We start from the raw sequence: 24,785 nt of genomic DNA, 5'->3' as shown, positions 1-24,785 counted from the left end.
GGGCTCTGCCCCTTGCTGAACTCTGGTGAAGCAGCTACCACTGGATCTTTTGCAGTTTCCTCCGAAACCTGGATGAAATCTAACAGGTTCCCATGGTCACAGACCCACTTAGACTACAGATCTTACTGGAGAATGCGCATGTGCCACCTAGCATATTCCATCAGCAGGATACAGGTAGGCAACACTCTCAGTAGTCTGACAGTCATCCTCATTAAAATCCAGGACAGAGGATGAAACATAAGGATCATACCCTGAATTTCCAGGATTCTTCACTTTAGAGAGAAGGCACAAAATTGCCTTGTATCCAGGATGGCTCCGATGAGTGAGAGTGCCTGTCAAGAAGTAAAGGGTGATTTTGGCATGCTGACTGAGAATCCTAATGAAGTACGAATGTTGACCGTCGCCTGGAGGTGGTCCACGACTGCCTGCCTTCAACAGCCAGTCATTCAGGTAAAGGAGGACTAGAACAACCTATCTCTGAAGGTGTGTTGCAACCATAGCCATCACTTTTGTGAGCAATTGAGGGACACTGGTGAGGCCAAAAAGGAGCATCGCAAACTGAAATACTTCTGGCATACTGTGAACTTCAGGCAACACCTGTGGGTCTACAGTTCATGAACATAGAAATAAGCGAGCTGCAGGTCCAATGTTACCATCCAGTCTCCAGGATAAACAGAACCCAGACCAACGTGAGCATCTTGAACTTGTGTTTTGCTGAACGACGTTTAGAAGGAGAAGGTTCAAGATAGGACTTTAGCACAAGGAAGTAGTAGGAGTAACATGCAGTTTCTGCTTCCAAGACTGGAACACTCTCTTTGGGCCTTTTGGCCAAGAGGGCTTGCACTTCATGCTGCAAAATGGACATTTGGTTCTCCATCAATAGCTCTGATGGGGGGGGCCGAGGGTGGGGAGAGTGCAGCACAGTTTGAAGAAATTGGGAGGTGCAGCCCTGTTAGACAATTAGAAGAACCCATCTGTCATATGTAATGGCTTGTCCCATTTAAAGAAATAGGGTGGCTCTGTGTTTGAAAGGGTACGCTAAGAGGTTTTAAAGTTGTGATCGCTGGGGGGGGAGTGGACTTAGCTTCACACTGTTCATTATGGCCTGGCGCTGTCTCTCTGAATGTGATGTGGACTGTATTGGAAGGCCCTGGCATATCTCTGTAATGGACCATATTGTTGGGGAAGCTGTCTAGAAATACTGAAAGAACAAGCTGTGACGCAACTCCCTTTAAGGCGCTCTAGGGCAGAATCTGCTATCTCACCAAAGAGGCAAGAGTCATCAGATGGCATATCACTTAATAATGCCTGGACATTACTGGAGAAGCCCACAGACCTCATTCAGGCATAGCACTGAAGCACCACAATAGTGCCGATAGCCCGACCCAAGCAATCTGTTGTGTCCAGGACACAGCAGGTAATAAATTTAGCTGCATCCCATCCATCCTCAGTAGTTTGGGCGAAAGGTGCCAGCAAATCCTCTGGGACTGCCCATAAGAGCTGACTAGCCATGTCCCATAAAGCATGAGTGTAGCAGATCAGAAGGCAACTGGAATTCACTCAGTGTAAGGCAAGGTTGGCTGAAATAAAAAATACACTTCCCAAACATTTCCATCTATATTGACTCATGGTCATGTGGGATCGTAGGAAAGGCATTAGGATTAACCCTTCTATTAGACACCTGAACCACCAAATTTCTAGCATAGGATGCTGCGTGAGAAAGTCAGGGTCTCCAGGGGCTAGTCTGTGGACTGTCCGTAAGAGCCTCATTGAAGGGCACAAGAGGTTGGGTAGTGGCCTGGCCAGGATGAAGGACCTCTCTGAAGACCTTAGTTTTAACCCCCCATGGTGGGGAGCTGCAGGCTAAGGACCTTTGCATCTCGTCTGATCACAAATGCCTTAGGGAGAGACCATTTCTGAGTCTGAAGAGATGCTCAACCCACTAGCACCCTGTAATTCTTCATACCAATTGACCAATTATATTGTGGGAAATATTTCTTCTCATCATCATAGTGCAGGTTAACATTGGAATTCAATCCGAAAATCCAGCTTGTGTCCACGGCCGCGTGGTAAACATTGCGTGTCAGAATCTAACATACTGAGATCCGGTAGGTTTGGAACGAGGCAGGGGCTGAGACGAGTTCAGCGTGGTGTTGGGGACCACTACAGGGTGCACCTTCTTCTCCGGCATTGGTGTTGATGTCGAAGGGACCCATGCAGGGACTGGCAGCATGACCAAAGTCGAGACCGTAGCTAGTGCAGAACCCGAAGCTGGTTCGAGAGGCACAGATGATGCCAAGAGCAAACCTGTCATTGGAATTTCAACTGGAGGCCCCTGCAGATCCTGCGATGGTGCTGCATTAGGACCAGGCTCGGAATCGGCTTTCTAAGTGCAAGGTCGGTTGGCATCTTGATGCTCTCGCATCTTTTCTGGAGGCTGAGAAGGGGCTAATTCCTGCTTGAATTTCTCATGTGTCTTCTTGGACTTCCACGAATAACTTGACTGCAATGAAGAATAACTTTGGGAGTGAGACCTTCCTTTCGACCATGACCAGTCACGGCGTGGAGTCTTGCAGTGTTTAGCTACATAGAGGTTTGTGATCCTATATGTAGTTTTGGTTCATATGGGAGCAGACATACCTGGTGGGGCTCTGTCACAGACATCTGTTTGTGACAGTCCCTACAAGGCTTAAATCAAGACATTTCCCTTGCACACAAGTTACATTTTGAAACAGAAGAAAATCTCATCATATACTAGGCAGTTGTACTTCAAACCCATGGCGAAAGGTGCAGAAAAATGGAACTGACATCAGAGTGCATGGGTGGTACCTATATGTGGCGCAATTATCACTTACTAAAGCAGAACGCCATAGATGTGGATCCACACGGCACCACAGATCAGCATGTGGGAGTACTGTGTCTGAGTTTTCTTAACTCAGCTTGATGCCCCGGGAATATTCACAAAGTGAGGAATATGCAGTTAGAAGTATCCATCACCAATTTATTTGCAGACCCCTAGTGGTAAGCTCTAAATTTAAAAGTTATGCCACACTTACTGAATGGAGTAATAGTATTACTACATCAGGGTGTTACCGATAGATTTAGCCCCAAACTCTGAATGAGTGTGTCTGTGTCTTCTTCAGCATGGTTTCATAGTCGAGTCATGTCTCTCAAAATTACAATCTTTTGCCAGAGAATGAAGAATGAGTAAACTTTGGAAACACTTTTGATTAAGGATTCTCTATCCATCTGCAGATGCATCTTCTAAAAAAGTCTTCAAGCATCAGAGTGGATCCAAAACACGTTTCAGCAATTCACCCATACAACACTAGGTAGTGCCAGTGCATCCTACATGCAGTTCCACAAGGCGGTCGTGGAGGTGTGGTCACAATACAAACTGATATACCCGCTATATAAAGACACCATCTGCTATTACCCCCAAAAAATGTACATTCTTAGAAGATGGAAAAGAGGAGCGTGAAAAGCAATCTGAGTAAAGACAGTTTCCCCTTACAAAAAGTGCAACTCAATATGGGTAGCTGTACTTCTAATGGACACTTTTTCCAGCAATTTTGTCAGATTTCCAGAGAATTCTGTATGACAAGAGGCGCATTTGCGGAAGACAAGAAGATACATGTCCAGACCAAGAAAGTTTGCAGCATTGCTTGCTCAAAACGACCCTCTATCCTCACATCTGATTCAAGGCAGATGTGCATTATAAAATGAATTTATGAAGAAGAAAAACAAATGTATGAGAGAGGCACCACACTTTAAAGTGCAGACATAGCTCCTGAGGTGTGGGGCTTGTTTGGACATATATGCAGGGGTCGTTTTTGTTTCAAGTACAGTTTTAGAAAATATGGCAACCATGTGCCTTTATTGAACTGCTAAGTCACTTAAGAAATCCAGTAGTAGTGCTTCTTTAATATGCAAAAAAAGTGATATGTCTTTTGCGATTATGTAGAATTTATGATCATACACAGGTCCTCAATCTGGAAATATTGCAAATACTGGGATTTAAGATATATGGGTGGAAAACCATTAGGCACTCTGCGATTTCCCTCCGGTGGCCATTTTACCTTGCCATTCCAAGTTCTGAAGTAGCAATGAGGGATAAAATGTGCATATGGTTTTCACTAATTTAGAGCTGTAAAACTCAGAATTTGGACATTCTTACAAAAAATTTGCAGGTATTCCCAGGAGAAACGTGCAGAGTAAAAACTGCTGGTCAAAGTGTTATTTACTTGGAGCTCAGAAGTGTGCACCTATAACCTATCTTGCACCAGTCAGAATGAGTCTGATAGTAGATAGTTGTGAGAAGCTGGCACAGTATATGGTGTTCACTTATGTAAGTGTAGCACCCTGCACTAATCCAGGCGATCCTTATGGTGATTTTAGTGGTCTTATACAATCTTAGAAAGCCCTCTAAGTGGCAGTTGTGGAAAGCACCCTTCAGGTTTAGTCCAGAAGGAGCGTAACACAGTGGTCTACAGAGGGAGACGAAACCATATTCCAAAATAGTGGAATGCGAACCATGACTTAAGAACGGACCCAGAAGACGTAGAAGAGTTGGGGACCCAAGGAACCACCCAAGGTGAGTATCTAGGAACCTCACAGAGGCCGTGTGCAGAGTGGGAACACAACCGTGTACTCAAAGAAGTCAACGGGTAAGTCGCGGTTGCACTTTTACAGAAGAAGGACCCTTCCCAGCGGACCCTGAAGAAACCCCATGGATGATGGAAGGTTGGAGAGTCACAACAGATCCCTAAGGGGAGAATAGAGGAGGTAGCACCTCAAATGTTTCCTCCAAAACTATGCAACACATACAAAGTCATTTTAGGGTTTTTTAGATCATGACAAACCTAATGTTTAGAAAAAACATATAATTAGAAGTATGGATCATCAAAAGATATTTGAAAGGTCATCTCACCCTCAACTTATCGAGGCATCCTTTATCATTTGACGACCTCCCTCACCGGGGTAGGAACAAAGCCACCCCGGCGGACTCGACCACAGGAAGCTAGTCTTCCCCTGGAAGTTCTTATAAATCTATGGTCAGGACAAAACACTTGGTCCTATTATTTTTTTGTAGATAATAAAATAGGGGTCATAAAATATACCTAGGAGTATACTCAAAGGGATTCCTTTTTTAATGAGTGCCTCTGGTATGTTTAAAATCGTGGGGGAAATATCAGTCATGTGGTGATTGATAATGTGGATGTATGATATTACAACGCGGGTTTTTACCACGCGTGCAGTTACATCGCATGCGTTACAACGCATGCGATGTTACAACGCTATGCCATTAGAACGCAAGTCTTTACATCGACTTGCGCTAGATGGCGTGCTGACATTAAAAAAGTGTAATTTACTATTCCAACTCCAGTCCACTTAACAGTAGGGAAGGTGTTGGGATAGTAAACTACACTATTTGTAATGTTAGCACGCCATCTAGCGCAAGTCGATGTACAGACTTGAGTTCTAATGGCATAGCGTTGTAACATCGCATGCGTTGTAACGCATGCGATGTAACTGCACAGCGTGGTAATAACCGCGTTGTAATGGCTGTTCCACTGATAATGAATCACCTGACCAAATTATATTACCAACATGTTTTGACCTCTTATTCAGCCTAACTTCTTGACTTAAGTCGTGGTTTGCATTCCACTATTTTGGTATATGGTTTGGTCTCCCCTTGGAGACCACTGTATATTGTGCCACCTATGTACTCTACTGAAAAAGTGTTGTGTGTATCGTGTTTATAGCTCTGTGTAGGAGAAAATACATTGTGTTAGTGCGTATTAATAATAAATACATATTTTTAAACTCCACCGTGCATTTTGTTTCCACTTAACCTATACCAAAATATTAAGTATTGGTAAAATAAACTGCTTTACACTCCTTCTGGACTAAGCCTGAAGGCTGCTATCCACAGCTACCACTTAGAGAGCTTTCTAAGGTTGTCTAAGACCACTAGAATCACCATAAGGGTAGCCTGGATTAGTTCAGGGTACTATACTTACATAAGTGAGCACCATATACTAAGCCTGCTTCTCACAATAGTGATGGCAGATTATCATCCACGTTTGATTTGTTTATGCTTTCAGCCCTTACCACAACCTGCTTTGATGACGAACTGGACCCGACATTTGAAGATGATGGGGAAGATGATGGTGTAGAAGATTCAGAGTTGCCTTCAGAGACCCTCTTCCTCTTCAACCTAGGAACATCGTCGTCGTGCTCTCTTGCTGTTTAAGAATAACCAGGAATAAGATTCCATGAATTTATAACTATTCAGTATAGTTTGCATTTTCTTCCGTTCACAATAATAGTGCACATAAATCTGCAGTTTCAGCTAGAATATTAAAACATGTACTACTAAAGGTACATAATTATACAGTCATAGTTTTTACTTTTATTTGTTTAATTGAAGTAGCTCTTTTCATTTAGAAGTAATGCGGTGTGAAAAGAGACTAATACAGATACTAAATATCTTTAATTTTTTTAAAATTAAAATCTGTTTATTTATAAACAATGTCACCAAGTGCAACAAAGAAGTAGGTCACAAAGACGTCACAAAAACATCAAGCTTCCTACTTGAACAGAAAAAGAACTGTTTATCCTGAATAAACATTTAAGATGGATTCTAGGCAGTTATTAAAAACTGCGCAGATATTCAAGCAGCAAAATAAAAAATCATTAGAGAAAGATGTTTCTAGCCATGCTGCAATAGGCTCAGCTTCCTACATCTCTCCTCCTGACCTGCATTCCTTCACGCATGGGCCAACTGGGGGCAAAAATGGTAAACGGGCCGTCCGGAGTATCTAGTGGTTAGACAATAGGCATCTTTTAAAGGTCGGTGGCAACAGAACATCCATCAATAAATTGCAAATTAATGTACCAAATGCCTGACATACCCTCAAACTCAATCAGAGGTCAGGAATTTTGGGTGGTGTTCTGATGGCAGATCTGCCACTGACTACGCCCCCCCTCCCCACCCGGTACCCTCCCCCCCCATCCTTAGGTACACCCTTTTGACAGGAAATCATTGTTAGTAACTTTCTGCTAGTAAGTAAGTGGTTCTGACTTCATGTCCAATGACCATTTTGTCCTATAGAGGACTGCCAGCTACATGGCAGTGGTCCAAGACAGGAAAAAAAGTCACTCTCTGGGTGAAAGCTTCCTGCAACTCAAAGACACTAGTTTAATTTTTTAACGTAGAGAGGGCCTCATCTCGAGAGTTTGTCTTTGGAAAAATATATTAGTGCTGATAGATTTGCCTTGCCACCCAGGTTATTTTATTCACTGAAATGGCTCTTGCCCTGGAGGCAGCAGCTGTGTGACCTAGAGAACACCACTAGTACAGCAGCAAACTGTAAATGTAATGGGCTAGCTGCAGCTCTGAAACTGGAGCAATTATTAGAAATATTGTCAAATACTGCCCTGGCTCTTGAGATAGATTTTGAGCTGTGTAGTACTGTACGATCAAAAGTTATATGGTGATGTAAAGAACAAGTTACTTACCTTCGGTAATGCCTTATCTGGTAGAGACAATCTAGCCACAGATTCATTACCTTAGAATTATGCCCAGGCGTCAGACTAGATAGAAATTTTTTTGTGAGCAGTACCCCTGTGCACCTGTTGTTGGTGTCATTTATCTCCGCATGGCATAGTTTTTTTTAAAAAAATGTATAAAAAGATTTTATTGGAAATTGGCATAAGAACAACCAACAGAAATAACAGTACATCTTTGGCAAAATTATATAGAATACATAGCGGGCAGTCGATAGAATATCATGCAAAGTAGGGTAGCACTAAGATACAGATACATCTGAATGCAAATGAATCATACAGTTCAGGTATTTGGAATGTCTTCAATCAACAGCATTGGTCAGCATATATGTAGTAAAGGGGGCCCAGATGTCCCGCGGGCGGGACACACTTGGCAATTCCTCTGCATAGCAGGTAAGTTGATCCCGGCAGTATGTTATGTCCTGTAACCAGCATGTCAACTGCGGTGCAGGGCGACCATCCCAATGCAGCGAGACCCTGCGCTTTGCCAATTGCAGCGCCAGCACCACAAATTTACGATTTGTTGGCTTAACATGAAGCACGTGCCCTAGCAATCAGATCCTCATAGTACAGTCAATTGGTTCACCTACCATTTTCGTTAATGTTCCCGTGACCTCACCCCAGAAATGTGCCACCTTCAAACAGGCCCATGCCAAATGCTGAAAGTCTGCGTTATCAGCCCCACAGCGTTTACAACAATGCGAGTCGCGTAATCCGTACTTACATAATTGTACCGTTGTATAATATACCTGGTGGAGATACTTATAATGAATATATTTAAGATTGCCATTTGCAGCAAATTGCCCCGTCAACCGGCAGCAGACCTCCCATTCTTTTTCTGTGAGTGGGTGCGGTAGGATAGCATTCCACTTGGCCAGTGAGCCTGATTCCGCAGGCCCCTCATCCTGTTGCGAGGCACTATACAATCTAGAAGCCAACTTCGCACTAGTTTGCATGGTGTATAAAAATTGCAAGGCGCCTAGCACCAGCGGTTCATCCGGGAAGCTGGGATAATGTGATTGCAGCGCAGCCCTCAGCCTACAGTAAATTAAAGTCAACATGGGGATGTGCTCCCTGTCCCCCACAAAATCCCAAAGGCTTAAAAACTGCCCACTTGGAAAGATGTCTCCCATAGTGTGTGCCCCAGCAGTGTGCTTTAAGGGATCCAGCCTCCCCCGTCACCAATATATCCATATGATGGTCTAGCGGCATCGCTGGCGCATACAATGGTAACCTTTTAGCCCGGCGTCCGAGCTCCTGCCAGGCCAGATAGGTACATTTCACTGTGTCTATTTCACCCCGTTCAAGAACCGTGGTGCTATTTACTATCATTGCCCTAAGAGGGATTGGATGGGCTGCACCCGCCTCCACCGCGACATGCGGTGTAAAAGGTGGAGCACTCTGCCAATAATAGGCATATTGCGCCTGAGCACACAGGTAATACAAGTGCATGTTAGGTATAGCAAAACCACCCATCTCATACGGTCTCGTCAGAGATTCCCATCGTATCCTCGGCTTCTTGCCCCCCCATGCCAGCGTAAGAAGTAATGATCGCATCATGGTAAAAAAATGCTGTGTGAGGCGAATAGGGACATTCACAAAAAGATATAAAAATTTCGGCAGGACCACCATTTTGATGAGGGCAACCCTGTCGGCAAAGGTAAGGGGAAGCCTAACCCATTGAGATATCTGGTCTTCTAGCCTCGAGACTGCTGAACCATAGTTGGTGCTGAGAACGACCTGAGGGTCTTTATGAACCCAGATACCCAGGTACTTAACGGGCTCATCAGTCCATTCTAGGGGACAATCGAGTTCAACATGCGTAGTGCTATCCGTCAAGGATAACACAACTGATTTATTCCAATTTATGGCGAGGCCTGAATACCACTCAAACCGTACATACTCACGAATCAGTCGTGCTAGGTGTAGCGCTGTCTCACGCACATACAGGACCATGTCGTCCGCATACATGGACACTGCCAAGGGTCGCTGTAGAAAACGTAAAGCAGCAGCAGCATGCCTCTGCCGCAGGATGCACGCCAGCGGCTCCATCACCACCGCAAAAAGCAGAGGTGATAAAGGGCTCCCCTGCCGCGTACCGCGTTGAATGGGCAGCGGATCTGAGGTCTGACCGTTAACCCGGACCCGGGCCACCGGATCCGTATAGAGTAGTTTAATCCAATTCGTAAATAAGTATGGCACCCCCATACGGTGTAACACTGCAAACATATAACTCCAGGCAATGGAGTCAAACGCCTTTGCGGCATCCAGTAGGATAGCTGCTGCCGGCAGTTTGGGCTTCAGAAGATGTATCACCGCAAACAGAGTCAGAAGATTGTGCGCCGTGGAACGGGCCGGGATAAACCCTGATTGGTCAGGCAACACCATCACCGATATTAGGAGGCGCAGTCTGGTTGCCAGCACCTTCGCAAGGATCTTGACATCAGTGTTCATCAATGAGAGGGGCCGGTATGAGTCACAGCTGTCGGGTGTTTTCCCAGGCTTCAAAAGCGTTACGATTAAGGCCTCACGTAGCAAATCGGGAAGCCGCTGTTGTTCAAGAGCTTCCGCAAACATGGCCTGTAATGGGGCACCAGTATATCCATGTACTCCTTATAAAACTCTGCCGGCAGCCCGTCGGTTGCCGTAGCTTTACCATTGGGCAGAGCAGTGATTACATCCCTGATCTCATCAGACGTCAGCGGGTGCATCAGAAAGTCCTGTTGTCTCCTCGACAGCCATACCAAAGCTATATCATCCAAGTACTGAGCGATATCGTCCTCTGTAGCCGCCTGGCGACCACCATACAGCTCCTTATAATGCCTCACAAAAGCTGCAAGGATTCCGGGCGCATCACAGTGAGTTTCCCCTCCCTCCACTATAGAGTGCACTGTACAGCTTTTCATTCGCGGCTCTGTTATCCGTCTTGCTAAAGCGCGTCCAGGCCGACCCCCTTCCCCATAGTATCTGGCCTTCCAGCGCCGAGACATAGGTCTCACTTCTTGGTCCAATTCATTGTATTCAGTAACTTTAGAGCGCAAGGTAGTAGGAGTAGGATCTGGTCTCTCATTATAGTGCCGCTCTAGCTGCACCAGCTCGAGTTCTAATCGCCTCATGGAGTCCCGCAGCGACCGAAGCACTCCAGCCTGTAGGCCTATACACACCCCCCTTATTGTTACCTTAAAGGCCTCCCATACAACGCCTAAGGATTGCACTGATCCCACATTCTCCGTAAAGTAATGATCAATAGCGTCACGCACCCCTTCCCTAAATACCGGATCTAGCAGCTTCGGCGACTGCAATCGCCACTGGAATTGCGGTGACATGTACGTGGGTACGGACATAGTAAGCCGCACCGGGGAGTGATCGGACAGTGTGCGAGGAAGATGTGCAGCTTGTGTAATCCAGGCACTGACATCATCCGTTGTCAATCAGTAGTCGAGCCGCGACCACGAGTTGCGAGCATACGAATGACAGGTGCCCTCCTGTGCGGCCGGGTGCCGCAACCGCCAGACATCCAGGAGACCCAGAGATTGCATACCAGTTCTAATCGCATGCGCGGCCTTTTTAATGGCAGGGTTTGCGGTGGTGCGCCGATCTAAAGCAGGGTCAAGTACCGCATTGAAATCCCCCCCACACACAATAGCAGCCGAGGGCAACTGATATACCTTGTTCCAAAGCTCGTCATAGAAACCAGGGTCATCTACATTAGGCCCATACACATTAATTATGGTGACTAACGTTCCACATAGCTTGCCCTGTATAATTATGTATCGACCATTAACATCAGCTTCTTCATAGGTACTAACGAAGGGGACGTTCTTTTTTAGTAAAATCATAACCCCACGGGCATAGGATGAATAGGAGGAGGCAAAACGAGCACCGGCCCATGTGGTGGCTATCGAAGAGGCAGCAGCCCCAGTGAGGTGCGTTTCTTGCAACAATGCCACATGTATGGCATGACGATCAAGATACGCCAGCACTTGTCGGGTCTTTTTGGGGTTGTTAAGACCCCTGACATTCCATGTAATCCAATTCAGTGTGCCTTCAGTTTGCGGCAGTTACCCTAATGAAGTTAATGTGCAGCAGAAGCGTGTTGGTCTGGTTGCATGCACAGACTACCCGCCAGACCTGTATTCGGCATAGAAAAGATTGAATATAGAACATTCCCCCAAACCCCTCCCACCCACCCCAGCATCCCAATCATACTGGAGAACCCCATGTAACTGAACAGCAGAACCATTAACTCCCACCCATTCTTCTGCAAGCGGCTAGCCCACTTGCATCGTCCACTTTCCGTCATCAACAGTGTGGGGTGTACCCTCTTACAGAACACTAGCTGCCCGAGAACCCCCTCAGCGTAAGAGGGGGGTCAGGGCCCATTCGGAGCTCTCTCTACAGCTCGTCCCAGCAAAATGGGACTACTACCAGCTCCCACCAACAGTCCCCGCAAGCATAGCTCATCAATTTGGGACTCACACCGCACCACAACTCTGCCAACTCTGGACTAGCCATGTTGCCCATCCGGCACCCTCCGACCACGCAACGCATCCATACAGCGTCCTATCTCGTGTGGGCAGTGACAGAGGCAAACGACTGAGCAGCACTATCCACATCTCTAAAGATGTTCTTACCGCGGCGTAGTGACCATACACAAACCCAGCAGTAAGCAAGCACATCAGAACTTATGAGCTAGAGAAAATAACAAAACAGTACCATGACCACATAGAAAAATAACAGGAGGTATGGTGGACAGTGTAGACACCGGACAAGGCATGCATATCTCAAATATCATTAGTCCTCAGCTTCTGCGTCATCTACAGCCACTCTTTCCGTCTCCCTGCGTTCAAGCTGCTTGACATATTGCATAGCGTCCTTCGGAGTCGTGAACAGTCTAGGCTTACTGCCATGGTGTATCCTGAGCCGCGCCGGATAAAGCATGGCGTATTGAATCTTCATTGCTTGCAGCCGCTTCTTAACTGGTTGGAATTCCCGCCGAGCCTGCTGCACCGCTGCTGTGAAATCCGGGAAAAGTTGTACCTCGGTGCCTTGATATTTTGTAGTGCCCCGCTCTCTCACCATCCGGAGCGCCGTGTCTCTATCCCTATAGTTAAGAAGCTTAGCTATTATCGGGCGGGGGGTGCCCCCGGAATCGGGCGCGGTGCAAGGGAACGGTGCGCCCTCTCGACCACCAGCATCCTGGAGAAGTTCTCCGCACCAAAGAGAGTTTTAAACATGTCCTCGATATACAGCTCCATTTTCCCAATATTGGTGGATTCGGGCACCCCTATAACGCACAGGTTGTTGCGTCGGGACCTAGCCTCCAACTCCTCATTCTTCGCAGATATCACCGATAGTACCTTTTCCATTAGGGCGCAGGATGCACTGACCTTCTCGACTCTATCCTCTGTGGAGGAGATGCGCTGCTCCGCCTCTGCAATTCGCACGCCATGCTTGTCCAGTTTGGACGCCATGTTATCCATGCGGAGATTGAAAGCATCGATTTTACTGTCTATGGCCTGTAAACTTTGCTGCATGGTGAGCATCAGCCGTTCGAGCTTACTAGTGCCACCCGCCTCTAGATCCATATCCGTCTCCGAGTCCATCACCGCAGGTGGAGTAGTTTTTTGATGCGTTTTGATTCAAAGGACAATTTAGGTTGCACCTCCTTATCCAGCTTTCCCATCTTGGCGGAGGATTTGCTGCGCCCCGGTCGAAGGCCTGCGCACAGTCTCAGCAAACTTGTTTGAACACCTGCAGGCGTTACATAAAGGTAGCACGCAGAAGAGCAGCCCACGCCAAAGAGTGACAGCGAGGATCACCCAAGGCAACCCAATTCTCTCAGCGAGCGTGGGCACGCACTCTGTCACACTGCACCACTGTAGTGCACTGCCAGATCTCCCACAAATGCACTGCGCATCAACAAATATGTGCCACTAAAAACGTGATGGCCAACGGTCTGTTAATGAACTTTGTATTTCAACAGGCAGAATCACCACTCCAGCATCTGCGCGCCCTGCCTGTGATGCAAATGTAGTGAGGCCAGTCCAAACAGCCTTCAAAGACAATAGGGGTCTGCTTCCAGCCGTCGCCGCAGCCCGCGCCCAAACTCCAATATGGCGGATGCAGAGGAGCCCAGCACCCCCACCTAAGGCACAGCACTGACAGCAGTGGGGCGAACCTACATACCTCGTGGCAGTGTGAGCGTTCCGTGCGCAGTCTCCTGCAGCGGCAATGCAGCCAGCACACTCGCCGCTGGAATCAGGACAGCCCCTCACGACACCAGGATCTCGCCAGAACCTCGCAGCGACGCGGACATCCACTTCGGACACAGCGCACGCCGGCGCCGGGCAGTCGTTCGCTCACCCGCAGGCTAGATGCTTCCGCCACAGGGCCGCGCACATCGCCAGCAGCACCGCAGGTCGCCGCTCCGCTCCGCAGCACAAAGCAGGCTCCCACGTCAACACAGGCTCACCGCTTCCCAGGAGATGTCGCCACTGGAGGCGCAAGCGGCTCCAGCTGCGCAGCAGCGTGTCCCGATGGGCAGCGTCAGTCACCGCAGGTCCCGAGCCGTCATTTTCTCGTTAAGGCCAGAGCGCGAGTCTCACAGGACGTCGTCTGAGGCTTACAGCACACCGATGGTACCAGCGTCCAGAGCGATCCGTTGCTTGCAGGTAGGGAGATCAAATGCACGTTAGCCAGCCATAGGATAGACCAGAGAGAAGCAGGATATTTGACGGATGTTGGCCCTGACCAGCAGAGCTGCACTAATGTGCGGCCATTTTGCTTCGGGCTCACTAGCCGAGCCTCGCATGGCATAGTTGGCAGTTTCATGTGGGGTGCCTATATAGGCGCCACACCTCACACTGAAGTCAGTTTCTTTTCACGACTTTCCACACCAGGGACAAGGACCAACAAAGAACACTGACCACTGTTGTGAAAAGCTAGAGTCCTGAAAAGGGAAAAACCCTTTCCCTAGAAAGACCAGCGAGGATGGGTGAATCTTAAGCAACTGCGGGTAAATAGAGTCTCTACCAGATAAGGCGTTACCAAAGGAAAATAACTTATCTGATACAGACTTCTAGCTGCAGATTTCCCTACCTTAGAATTGTTACCTGAGCAATACCTCTCCGGAGGTGGGCCTGCGAAACTGTTTCACACAAAAAAGTCCAGCAGGAATGAACGGTCAAAGCGCACATCCTGAAGCACTGCTTGCTGAACCAGTTCAGAGAAGCCCATGTTGCACCCTGGCAGATGTCCAGGACTGGAACTCAATGGGCTAAGGCAGTGGTCGCACCCTTAGCTCTGCTCGAATGAACACGCAAACCCTCAGGGCTGGCTTCTTAGCTAGTGCGTAGCAGATTTTAATACAGAGTACAATCCTTCAGTGCGTTATTGTACAGCGTTCCCCCTTCTTTGCTCTGACATACCCCAAGAAGAGTTGGTGGTCCACCTGAAACTCTTTTGTGTGATCAGAGTAGAATGACAACGCTCATTTTGGGTCCAGTCAGTGGAGTTACTCCTCTTCCCTAGAGGGAAACAGCGGAGTGTAAAAGACAAGCAGGGTGATGGATTCGCCGACATGAAAGGGAGTGACCACCTTTAGAAGAAAGGAAGCTCTGGTGCAAAGGGGGAGCTTGTCTGGGAAGATGTTGAGATAGGAAGGCTTAGACGACAAAGCCTGGGGCTCACTGACCCTCTGTATGATGTTAAGGCCACTAGGAAGGCTGTCTTGATGGTAAGGAGCCTGAGAGGACAATTGTGCAGTGGCTCAAAAGGAGTGCACATTTCAAAGGTGAGTTCTAGACTAAGGTCCAACTGAGGAAGGATGAAGGTGGGAACACGTGTTGAATACATTTCAAAAAACCTATTTCTAACAGGGGATTTGTACAGGAATGGCTGATCTGGCAACCGCAGAAAGGCTGAGATGGCAGAAAGATAGCCTTTTAAGGTGCCCAAAGCAGAGCCCTCCTGGGCAAGAGAAAGAATAAATAGAAGGACCTGAGAAAGGGGAGCAGAAAGAGGGTCAACCTGTTTTTCTGCATACTATGCTACAAACTTGCTCCAATAGCAGGCGTATATTGGTAGAGGGATGCCTGGCTACCAAGATAACATATCAGAATTTGGGCGGAAGGTTGAAAGCTGTCAACTGTTGCCGCTAAATCTCCATGTAAGAAGACGAAGCGTTGACAGTTTTGGGTGGAGAACCCTTCCCTGTTACTGCAAAAGAAGATCCTCCCAAAGAAGCCGCCTGAGCGGAGGACTGATAGCAATGCTCATTAGCTCCGGATACCAAATTTCCAGAGCCCAGTCCAGAGCCACAGTGATGATTTAGGCCCTGTCATTCCTGATCTTCTTGAAAACCCTTGGCAGGAGTGATATGGCAGAAAGGAGTACATGAGGTCTGAGCTCCAATCGAGATGTCTTGGAAACTCCAGCATGCAAAACGTCTGACATTGCAAGTATCTGCAGTTGCGAACAGATCTAACCAAGGCTCTCCCCACTGCTTAAAGAGACCTTGCACCGCCTCCGGAATGGAGATGCTATTCGTGATCCGTCTTCGGCTGATGTTGTCTGCCCTGGCATTCAGAGAGCCCGCCAGATGTTGAACCACCAAGGATATGTACCAGCCATGTCCAGAGGTCTCTTGACAAAGGGTCTACAACCCCACACCCTGTTTGTTGCAGTACCACATGACGGTAGTGTTGTATATTAACACATGCGTTAGTCGTCCCTGGATGGAGGGTAGAAAGGCTTTCGATGAGGAGAAAAATCTCGAAAAACTCTTTGACAAAAGTTGAAGAACAGTCAGTGAAAAAATGTCTGGGAGTACCTCTCTCCAGATCTGCACTTGCGCTGACAGAAAATAAATGACGTCATCAGTCAGTGGCGTAACTAAACTTGAGGGGCCCCCCTGCAAGGTATGTGGAGGGGCTCCCTCGGGGCTCAATCAGTAGCTTCCAGGCCGGAGCATTGTGGTGAGGGGGCCCCCTGGGGCTTGGGTACCCCACGCATCGCAGTGGGTGCGGGGGCCTGTGTTACGCCCCTGTCATCAGTGTGCTGTGGTGGTGCCTACATATGCACAGCACACATCACTTCAGGCGCAGACTATGCCACACAGAGCTAAATGACGCCACCTACCCGCAGGCAGAGGTACATCTTACAAAAAATGTCCAGATTCAGTCTGACGCCTGGGGATAATTCTAAGGCAAGAAGTCTCTATCGGATCAATATTTTAATGCCAAAAGAATTTAGCACAAACCTCCCTAATGGGCCTCAAAGCATAGTACAGCAACAACGTTTTTTGAATCAGTTATTAAATACATAAATAATAACTACAGGTATTATGTCCCACTTGCTTGATATCCTACTGCAAGCTTCCCTACTGCGTCACCACTGTGTGCCGGGGGAGGGGGTGTGGCAGGCGGTTTCAATTAGGCATTTCTTTTTATTGCTCCTGAGTTTAAGGCTCGAACGAACAAGTTACTTACCTTCGGTAACGCTTTTTCTGGTGGATGCAGTATCTGCCTGTGGATATCTCACCTTCGGAATACCCCCTGCGGCAGCATTCCGCGGAAATTCTTTCCTAGCTCTCCTACGTCGACGAGGACGTCAAACTAGAACGGCTCCGCTCGCGATTCCGAATGACGTCATCGGAGCCATAAGAAGACCTCGTCGGCGTGCTGACGTCAGTTCCACCCATTTTTTCCGTGCCACCGAGGCAAACGGGCGGACCGACACATTTTCACATGTATACATAGTATACAAAATACATATACACAATTGCAAAACCAATAAAAGCATAGAGAGAAAGCAATAGACCAAGCATTTCCCACTATTAAAACATAAGAATGATTAAGACATATTCAAAAAACACTCATGTTAAACAGTTAAAGCATCTTTTTGGTAGAAACAGGTGGACAACGGGGAGGCGGGTGGGACAGTGAGGAATCCACTGGCAGATACTGTATCCACCAGAAAAAGCGCTACCAAAGGTAAGTAACTTGTGCTGCTGATGGATACTTCTGCCTGTGGATTCCTCACCTTCTGAATAGAATCCCAAAGCCGTACCTCTCCTGGAGAAGGGTGTTCACCTGACTAGACCAAAAAATCTTGCAAAACAGATCGAGCAAAATGGCCATCCCTCCTAACCTCCGAATCTAAGCAGAAATGCTTTGCAAAAGTAGGGAGGGATGCCCAAGTTGCTGCACAAGAGCTGATCATCCAGTCTCAGATCACTTGTTCTGTCCAAATAAAAGCTGATGGCTCTCTTAGGGTCCAAACGATGATGTCTTTCCTCCTCTTTGGAAGTGTGAGGGGGAGGATAAAAGGTGGGTAAAGTAATGGACTGTCCCATATGGAAAGGAGTAACCACCTTGGGAAGGAAAGTAGCCCAGGTCCTTAGAACCAACTTATCTGGATGAATGGTCAAGAATGGAGGCTTCGAACTAAGAGCCTGAAGCCTACTTACCCTCATAGCCGAGGTAATGGCAATCAAGAAAACCGTTTTAAAAGAAAGAAGCCTCAAAGGACAAGTATGAAGAGGCTCAAATGGAGAATCTATTAAAAAAGGAAAGAACAAGATTCAAATCCCACTGAGGCATAATGAAAGGAGTGGGAGGAAACTTATTTGTAAGGCCATCAATGAACCTCATGAAAATGGGGGACTTAAATAAAGTCGGCTGGTCTGGCAAACATAGAAGAGCTGACAAAGCCGACAAATAGCCCTTAACAGTGGCCACAACACAACCCTGCTGGGCCAAGAAAAGTGAAAACTGAAGAACATCTGACAAGTGGGCCTTCAAAGAATCAATGGACCTCTCTCCACACCATTTAACAAATCTAGACCATCTGGAAGAGTAAACAGACTTGGTGGAGTGTCGCCTGGACGATAAAATAACATCCACCACATCCGGCAGGAGAGAGAAGGAACTCAGGTTGCCCCGTTCAATCTCCAGGCATGAAGGTGCAGGCTCTGGAGGTGGGGGTGTAGAACCTGCCCCGGCGACTGCGAGAGGAGGTCTGCCCTGAGAGGGAGACGGAGCGGAGGGTGCGATGAAAGGTGAAGAAGATTTGTGTACCACACCCTTCGTGGCCAATCCGGGGCGATCAATATGACTTGGGCCTGGTCTTGACGAATCTTCCTCAGAACCCGAGGAATCAAGGGTATGGGAGGAAACGCGTAAAGGAGTTGTGAGCTCCAATTCAATTGAAACGTGTCCCCCAGCGCTCCCTGCATCGGATACTGGAGACTGCAGAACAACGGGTAGTGCGCGTTCTCGTGGATGGAAAACAGGTCCAACAGAGGAGACCCCCACATCTGGAAGATGGGATGGACCACCTATGGATGAAGCCGCTACTCGTGATCAGCCGAGTAATGCCAACTGAGACTGTCCGCACAAAATTTAGCACACCGGCTAGATGATTTGCAAACACACACATCTGATGGTTCTGAGCCCAGGACCAGAGTTGCAGAGCCTCTCGACAGAGATGATACAAGCCTACACCTCCCTGTTTTTTTTTTTGAAACCTTTATTACAGAAGTCAAAAGAGATACAAAAATGGGCCTACAACCTTCGGGCCGGCCGCTAGCAAACAATAAGAGCATAGAATACAAGTGTGAAACACACGCTGCAGCGTGAGAGAGATCACAGGAGTTGGAAAGAAAAAAAACGTTGGCGGCCACACCGTACAGACCCCCCAGATAGCGGTTCCATTTTTATGTAAGAAATAACAAACAAATCCACAAGGCAGCAAGAAATCGAAGCAGCAGTACGCGCTCCCCTGGGGAGGACCCTACCGATCCACAGGAAAAGCGGGGGCGGACAGGCCAGAGCGGAGACAAGGTGGACTCCACCTCCCTGTTTGTTGATGTACCACATCGCGGTAGTGTTGTCCATCAGGACCTGAACCGACTGACCGTAAAGGGAAGGAAGGAAAGCCTTTAGTGCCAAACGTATCGCCCGCAATTCCAGAAGGTTGATATGAAGCAACCTTTCCTCTGGAGACCAAAGACCTTTGACCTCCAGATCTCCCAGATGAGCACCCCACCCTAGAGTGGAGGCTTCTGTGATCACTGTGGTCACAGATGGAGGAAGCTGAAAGGGCTTTCCTTGAGAAAGGTTGCTCTGCACACACCACCAAGTCAACTCCGCTGCAGCTTCTCTGGAGATTCTGAACTTCTCCCCGAGATCTCCATTGTGTTGATACCACTGCCTGCGGAGACACCACTGGAGTGCCCTCATGTGCCAGCGTCCATGATTGACCAACAGTATGCTGGAAGCGAACAAACCGAGCAGGCGTAGAACCTTCAGGACTGGAACAACCGCTCCATCGTAAAACAAAGGAATCATCTCCTGAATGTCGAGAACCCTCTGTAGTGTCCAGTATTGCCCCTATGAACAGGCAGGGCTGAGAAGGCACCAGATGAGATTTGGGTGCATTTATCGAGAAACCCAACTTGAACAACAATCGCGTTGTTGCTTGCAAATGGTGCAACACCAACTCCGGAGACTCTGCTTTTAACAGCCAGTCGTCCAGGTTGGGGAAAACAGGAACCCCTGACCTTCTGAGATGTGCTGCTACCACCGCCATCACCTTTGTAAAGACTCGAGGTGCGGAAGTCAGAACGAACGGAAGAACCGCAAACTGGTTGTGATCCTACCGTGAACCGAAGATACTTCCGATGCGACTTCAGGATGGGAAGATTAAAATACGCATCCTGCAGATCGATGGACACCATCCAGTCTTCCTCTTGCAGTGCAAGAACCTGAGCCAGGGTCAACATTTTGAACTTTTCCTGCCTGAGGTAAAGATTCAAAATCCTGAGGTCCAAGATCGGCCTTAAACGACCGTCCTTTTTGGGGATCAGGAAATACTGGGAGTAGCATCCCTGACCTGCTCCGGAACCACCTCTATTGCACCTTTCTGTAACAAGGTAAGAATTTCCTGCTGCAAAAGCAGTAAGTGGTCCTCTGAACACCAACCTTGGCGAGGAGGGTGAGGAGGAGGAAACTCTAAAAAAGGGAGGGCGTACCCATTCTCTACAAAATGTAAAACCCAACGATCTGAAGTGATCAGTTTCCAATCTTGTAGAAAGTGGGACACCCGAACCCCTACCGGACCAATATGTTCTAAGATGGGGGATCTAGAACTGCTTTCCTGAAGTAACAACGGTGGCGGGAGGAGAAGTGGAGGATGAGGAGGAGGATTATTGCCGAGAGGCTCCCCGAAGACGCCCTTTATTCTTCCCTCTGTACGATTTGTACAAAAGATTGCGCTGCTGCTGGCCCTGTTGAGTCTGCTGGCAGACACGAAAGGAAGCAGCTCTTCCAAAACCACGATACCGCTTGTAGCCGTATCCCCTGGACTACACCTGGAGGCCCAGAGACCTTGCAGTAGCCCTGCTATCCTTAAAACGCTGCAAGGCAGAGTCAGCCTTTGAACCAAATAGTCTTGACCCATCAAAGGGCAAATCCAGCAGAGTCGCTTGAACATCAGGAGAAAATCCGGACGATCTAAGCCAAGCTTGTCTTTTTGTCGCCACAGAAGACCCCATCACACGAGCCACAGAGTCAGCAGTGTCCAGACACAATTGTATCACCTGACGGGCCGCAGCTTGAGAATCAGAAAGGGCCTCCGAGAAATTATTCTGATCCTCTTCAGGCAACTATGGAGCTAGCTGCTTGACTGAGTCCATCAGAGCATGGATATACCTCCCAAGAAGACAGGTTGCATTAGTGGACTTAAGAGCCATACTCGCAGAAGAGAATGCCTTCTTTGCTGCCTGCTCCATTTTTTTAGAATCCCTATCACCAGGTATTGTAGGGAAAGAACCAGAAGATTGTTTCGAACAAGAAGCCTGGACCACCAAGCTTTCTGGTGATGGATGCGAAGACAAAAAAGCCGGATCCCCAGGAGCAGGCCTGTACCTTCTTGAGATGGAATGAGAAACTGAACGATCAGACAAGGGCTTCTGCCAAACTTTCATTATAGGCTCCGTTAATGCCTCATTAAAGGGTAACAGCGGTTCAGAGGCTGAAGAAGCTGTATTAAGAACCTCTGTAAGGATATTAGATTTTCTCTCCGCTGAGGAAAGTTGCAGATCAAGCAATTCAGCTGCCTTCCTTATTACCACGTGATAAGGAGCAATGTCTTATAATACTCCAGCCTTCGGGGATGAGAGATCATACTCAGGAGAAGTATCCGACCCACTGGCCTCCTGTAAGCCCTAAAACTCGCCCACAGACTCAGCAATTTCTCCTTCCTCCTGATCCTGTGCATTCCTCCTCCTCAAGGAGTCTCTGCGCCTCTCTCCTAGAGTGCTGCTTAAGAATCAGCGGTGGCGCCAAGCGCGGCGCCGGTGAGGACATCAATGACGTCGATGGAGGAGCCTCAGCTTCAAACCTCGACTCGATCGAATTCGAGGCGGTGCCGACTCGACAGTCGAAGGAGTCCGCGGAGCCGGAGTGGAAGACCTCGGCACCGGGAAATGCCAAGCCAGAGCCGATGGCAAGAATGGCACAAAGGGTGCTTGAGCATAGTGGTGAGGCACACCCAAGTTAAAGGCCAAAGGACCCACGGCGCCTGAAGGCGCACCAGATGGAGTAGAGGCCCTGGCAAACATGGCAAACATCGCATTAAGAAAATACGTAGGGTCTGATCCAGGAACAAGAAAAGGAGGATATGGATCCGTACCTTCCTGAAGCAGAACCACCTGAGGCTGAACTGGAGCCTGCGGAGCCGGGGTCGGCGCCCGCACAGGTGAAGCCACCCGGCTTGGAGGCGACTCCCTGAGCGTCGGAGACATAGCAGGAGCCAGAGTACCTTCATGCGACGAAGAGCCCTTCGACGCCGGCGACCTCGGAACCGGAGATGGAACGGGCGTCACCCGTGGAGATGGAGTTGGAGAAGGAGAAACAAAGTTCTGTCTTCGAAGTCGCTTAGCTGGAGAAGGCGACCTCGACCTCGAAGCCCTGACCTTCGACGAACGGTGCCGAGAGCCATGTCTCCTCTTAGACTTCTTATGTTTTCTTGACTTTGAAGTATGAGAAGACGACGACTTCACTCTTTTATGACCCCTCTTCTCCTTCTTAGCTCTGGCTATAAACAGCTTAGCTTCACGCTCCTTAATGGCCTTCGGATTCATTTTCCTGCAGCTTCGGCATCCATCGATGTCGTGATCCAATGATAAGCACCAAAGGCAATCATCATGCGGGTCAGTGATCGACATATGACCGCCACACTCTCTGCCGAGTTTAAACCCAGACTTCCTAGAAGTAGCCATTGGAACTCCTTGAGGATACAAAGTTTTCTCTATAGAAAATGGAGAGCCCCTAGAAAAACCGTTATGCGTCGATGGCGCAGAAAAAAGGGAACTGACGTCAGCACGCCGACGAGGTCTTGTTATGGCTCCGATGACTTCATTCGGAGTCGCGAGAGGAGCCGTTCTATTATGACATCCTCGTCGACGTGGGAGAGCTAGGAAAGAATTTCCACGGAATGCTGGTGCAGGGGGTATTCAGAAGGTGAGGAATACACAGGCAGAAGTGTCCATCAGAAAACTGTATTTCACCCGTATTACCCTAAAGTGAAGGTTTAGTAGTGTTGGTAAAATATGTGTCTCTTTATGAGAATGGGCCTACTACTCCTCTAATGTTTAGTTAATTGATAAGAGTGCTTTCACATGATTTCAATTGATTGGTATTCCAAGGTTTAAATAATAGTTATCAATGAAAACTTGAAGTTATCCTAGTCTTCTATTTAACATTATTATATGGAATCATAATCAATTGTGATTGCGATCGCTTGAGCTTTCTCCGTTATTGAAGGTACTATAAAAAAGCTCCCAAAGCTTTTTTAATTACAACATTCTTGCTTAAGCGTTCACAGCTTTTGATGATGGGTATCTTGTATACCACTGTACATCTAACACATTTCACCCGGGACAACCCCACACCCCCAACGTGGTCGGTGGGCCTAGGCTTTTTCAAGGCTCTATGAAATTATGAATCCTTTGACCTATATACATGATGTTCACGGATATGAGTCATAGTCACCTCTAGTCTCTGCTGTTCTTTAGTACTGTTCAGTTAGTCTGTCTCTAACTCGAATCACTATTGGCTGTGATTATGTTTTTTTTGTTACTGAATACATTTGCATTTGAGGTCATCTGCCCTGAGTTTAAATTTTCTTAACGGATTAAAAGTGAAATTTTTGGTCCTTTGCTTATTTCCATGACAGTGTTGATTGATGGGCATACCAAGGAACAGGTGCCCGCAAAGCACAAGGAGGAAAACAAGAAATTTCTGCAGGCTTTGCACAAACCCAGCTGGTATTTCAGAATGAACCCTGTGCTCTTTGCGGCCTTGTGTAAAACCAAAGTACACCAGATAATTCGTTTTCTGTCACATTCAAAACAGGGACCTCTTTTACACTAATGGGTGAATCCCTCTTTCAATAAGGGAATTCATGCTTACTTGTGGAACTTTTGGAAGAAGGTTCCTAATCACCAAGCACATCCGCAGATAAACCACTGGATACAAGAGTCATGACACTGAGGACACATATAAGGCCCAGCCTGTGTGATTTGAGTCCACTGGGTCCTAATCCCTGCCTTTATGCAGAGGCATTGGAGGAATGGGTAGTCTAAAGTCACAGACTGCACTCTCTCTTGCAAGAGACATATTTTCTCCACAAAAGGCAGCATAGCATGTATCATACAATCACAGAGAAGCAAACAGGAATGGTCAGTCGGGGTGTGCTGTGTGCAGAAGGACAGATGCACTGTGAAGGGCACTGTTGACCAACATTCGATGTATGAATTTATGTAAGCATGTGACTTATACTGCAGAAGCCCAGTTAAAAAGCAGTGAAGTTCTGTACTGGGGTTTTTAGTGGGCAGTGGAGAGCAAGAAAAAGATGTAATTGGGAGACCAGGGTTACTGAAACAAAAGCAATTGTTTATAGATTAGAGGAGAAGACTGCTGGTCTGATGCTTACAAAGAATACTGGGGCAACCCAGTGCAGCCGAGCTTCAGTCAGAGAGGGTATAGGATGGATGGTGGAAACCAACAGTGATGGTCTAGACTCAATGTGTTTATCCTATGATGAAGTCTACCTTTTGGCTCCATGCTGAAAATGAGAATGAATGCAGCCTAACATAGCTGGACTGGGATCTTGTTCCAGACCATTGGAAAATTACAGGATAATGG

General features: G+C 47.6%; 1 protein-coding gene across 4 annotated transcripts in view; it reads right to left on the bottom strand.

The window, feature by feature from the left end:
- The window catches only part of GTF2IRD1 (GTF2I repeat domain containing 1), a 1,036,986-nt gene that overhangs the window by 64,877 nt on the left and 947,324 nt on the right, over positions 1-24,785 (bottom strand). For all 4 annotated transcript variants that reach the window (XM_085649787.1, XM_085649789.1, XM_085649788.1 and 1 more), the window contains one exon: positions 6,115-6,248. In XM_085649787.1, the coding sequence (XP_085505913.1) occupies positions 6,115-6,248 (134 nt within the window). The remainder of the gene's footprint in view (positions 1-6,114; positions 6,249-24,785) is intronic.

This window comes from Triturus cristatus, chromosome 3_2 (assembly GCF_964204655.1).
Source record: "Triturus cristatus chromosome 3_2, aTriCri1.1, whole genome shotgun sequence".
Lineage (NCBI taxonomy): Eukaryota > Metazoa > Chordata > Amphibia > Caudata > Salamandridae > Triturus > Triturus cristatus.
This window is presented reverse-complemented; position numbering and strand designations above follow the sequence as displayed.